This window comes from Talpa europaea, assembly GCF_964194135.1.
Source record: "Talpa europaea genome assembly, chromosome: 7".
NCBI classification, from domain to species: Eukaryota; Metazoa; Chordata; class Mammalia; order Eulipotyphla; family Talpidae; genus Talpa; species Talpa europaea.
In genome coordinates, this window is record NC_140074.1 from 68413393 (window position 1) to 68414789 (window position 1397).

The 1397-nt window shown below is 41.9% G+C and overlaps 1 protein-coding gene across 1 annotated transcript; it reads left to right on the forward strand.

Moving 5' to 3' along the window:
- Nucleotides 1–274: 274 nt before the first annotated feature.
- On the forward strand, nucleotides 275–1059 carry LOC311173589 (cytochrome c oxidase subunit 7C, mitochondrial; the record flags this gene model as incomplete). Its single annotated transcript, XM_084237647.1, has 1 exon — nucleotides 275–1059. The coding sequence occupies one exon, from the start codon at nucleotides 275–277 to the stop codon at nucleotides 464–466; it is 192 nt and encodes a 63-aa protein (XP_084093773.1). The 3' UTR covers nucleotides 467–1059.
- Between the last annotated feature and the right edge of the window lie 338 nt (nucleotides 1060–1397).

Sequence of the window (1397 nt, forward strand, 5' to 3'; positions counted from 1 at the left end):
CTCACCCTTCCACGCTTCTGACTGTACCCAGTGCTTGTGTAAATAAATAAATAAATCTTTAAAAAAAAAATCTTCAAATTAAATGACACAGTATTCATTATCACATTTGAATCATAGAGTTATGGCTGCTGATTGTTCTTTCCTCTCTGCTTTTTTTTTAACTGTAGGATAAACCAATAACATTTATGAAGGTCGCGAAAAAAGGACTACTTGGGTTGCCGCCATTTCGCCCGCCTTCGGTCTCTGCGTCTTTCGCAGAGTTCCCGACTGCGCTATGTTGGGACAGAGCATCCGGAGATTCACGACCTCTGTGGTCCGTAGGAGCCACTATGAGGAGGGCCCAGGGAAGAATTTGCCATTTTCTGTGGAAAACAAGTGGCGGTTACTACTTATGATGACTGTGTACTTAGGTTCTGGATTTGCTGCACCTTTCTTCATAGTAAGGCACCAACTGCTTAAGAAATAAGGACGTTTTAGTTCATCCATGAAACAGATATGAAGAGGATCATTTTAAGAAGTGCAATTTCTCTGAAAAGTCAAACTCTCAAACTCAACATACTAAATATGTTTGTAAATAAACTTATGGCATGACTCCTTAAAAAAAAAAAAACAATAACATTTATAAGACAAATGTTATCTTTTCTCTGGGACATAGCTCTGCTGCTTATTGAATGCCTGCTTAAATAAATGCTTGGAAATTCAGTTTCTTTCACAATTAAAAGCAATAAAAATGAACCTTTAAAATTCCCATTATAGGGCCTTCCCGGTGGCGCAGCGGTTGAGCGCTGGGTTGCGAAGCTGCCCGCGGCCTCTGCCGTGCCGGTTCGATCCCCGGCTGCTCCCCGGCCACCGGGTGAGGGTCCCACATGGCGCGCAGACCTCTCCTGCCGCCCGCTGCTCCCCTCAGCAGTGTACTTCGGTCCTTCTGCCTGCTCTGCTCCCCGCTCTGGCTCTGGTGAATTCTCTCACCCTCCCGCGCTTCTGACTGTACCCAGTGCATGTGTAAACCAAACCAACAAACAAATAAACAAATAAAACATGCCTCTATTAAAAAAAAAATAAATAAATAAATAAAATTCCCATTATATACTGTAGTGGGTTTCCCTTTTTACTGTCACCTCTTAGAAACTCAGGCATTATATGTCGTTCTCGTCCCCTCACCTTAACCCACAGTTCTCCATGGAGACAAATACCAGAATATTTCTGGCATTTCTCTTCCCCAATAATTTTATTGTCCTCAGCAAAGGAATATTCTCTCCTCAACTGAGGAGCATGTGTCTTCAGAAAATAACTTCTCAGATGGATATAGTATATTAGTGCCCATTTCCTCCTTGACATTTGGTTAAGAGTTAGCATAACCTGTTTAAAATCTCTGGGCTGATAACCATTTTTTTAAA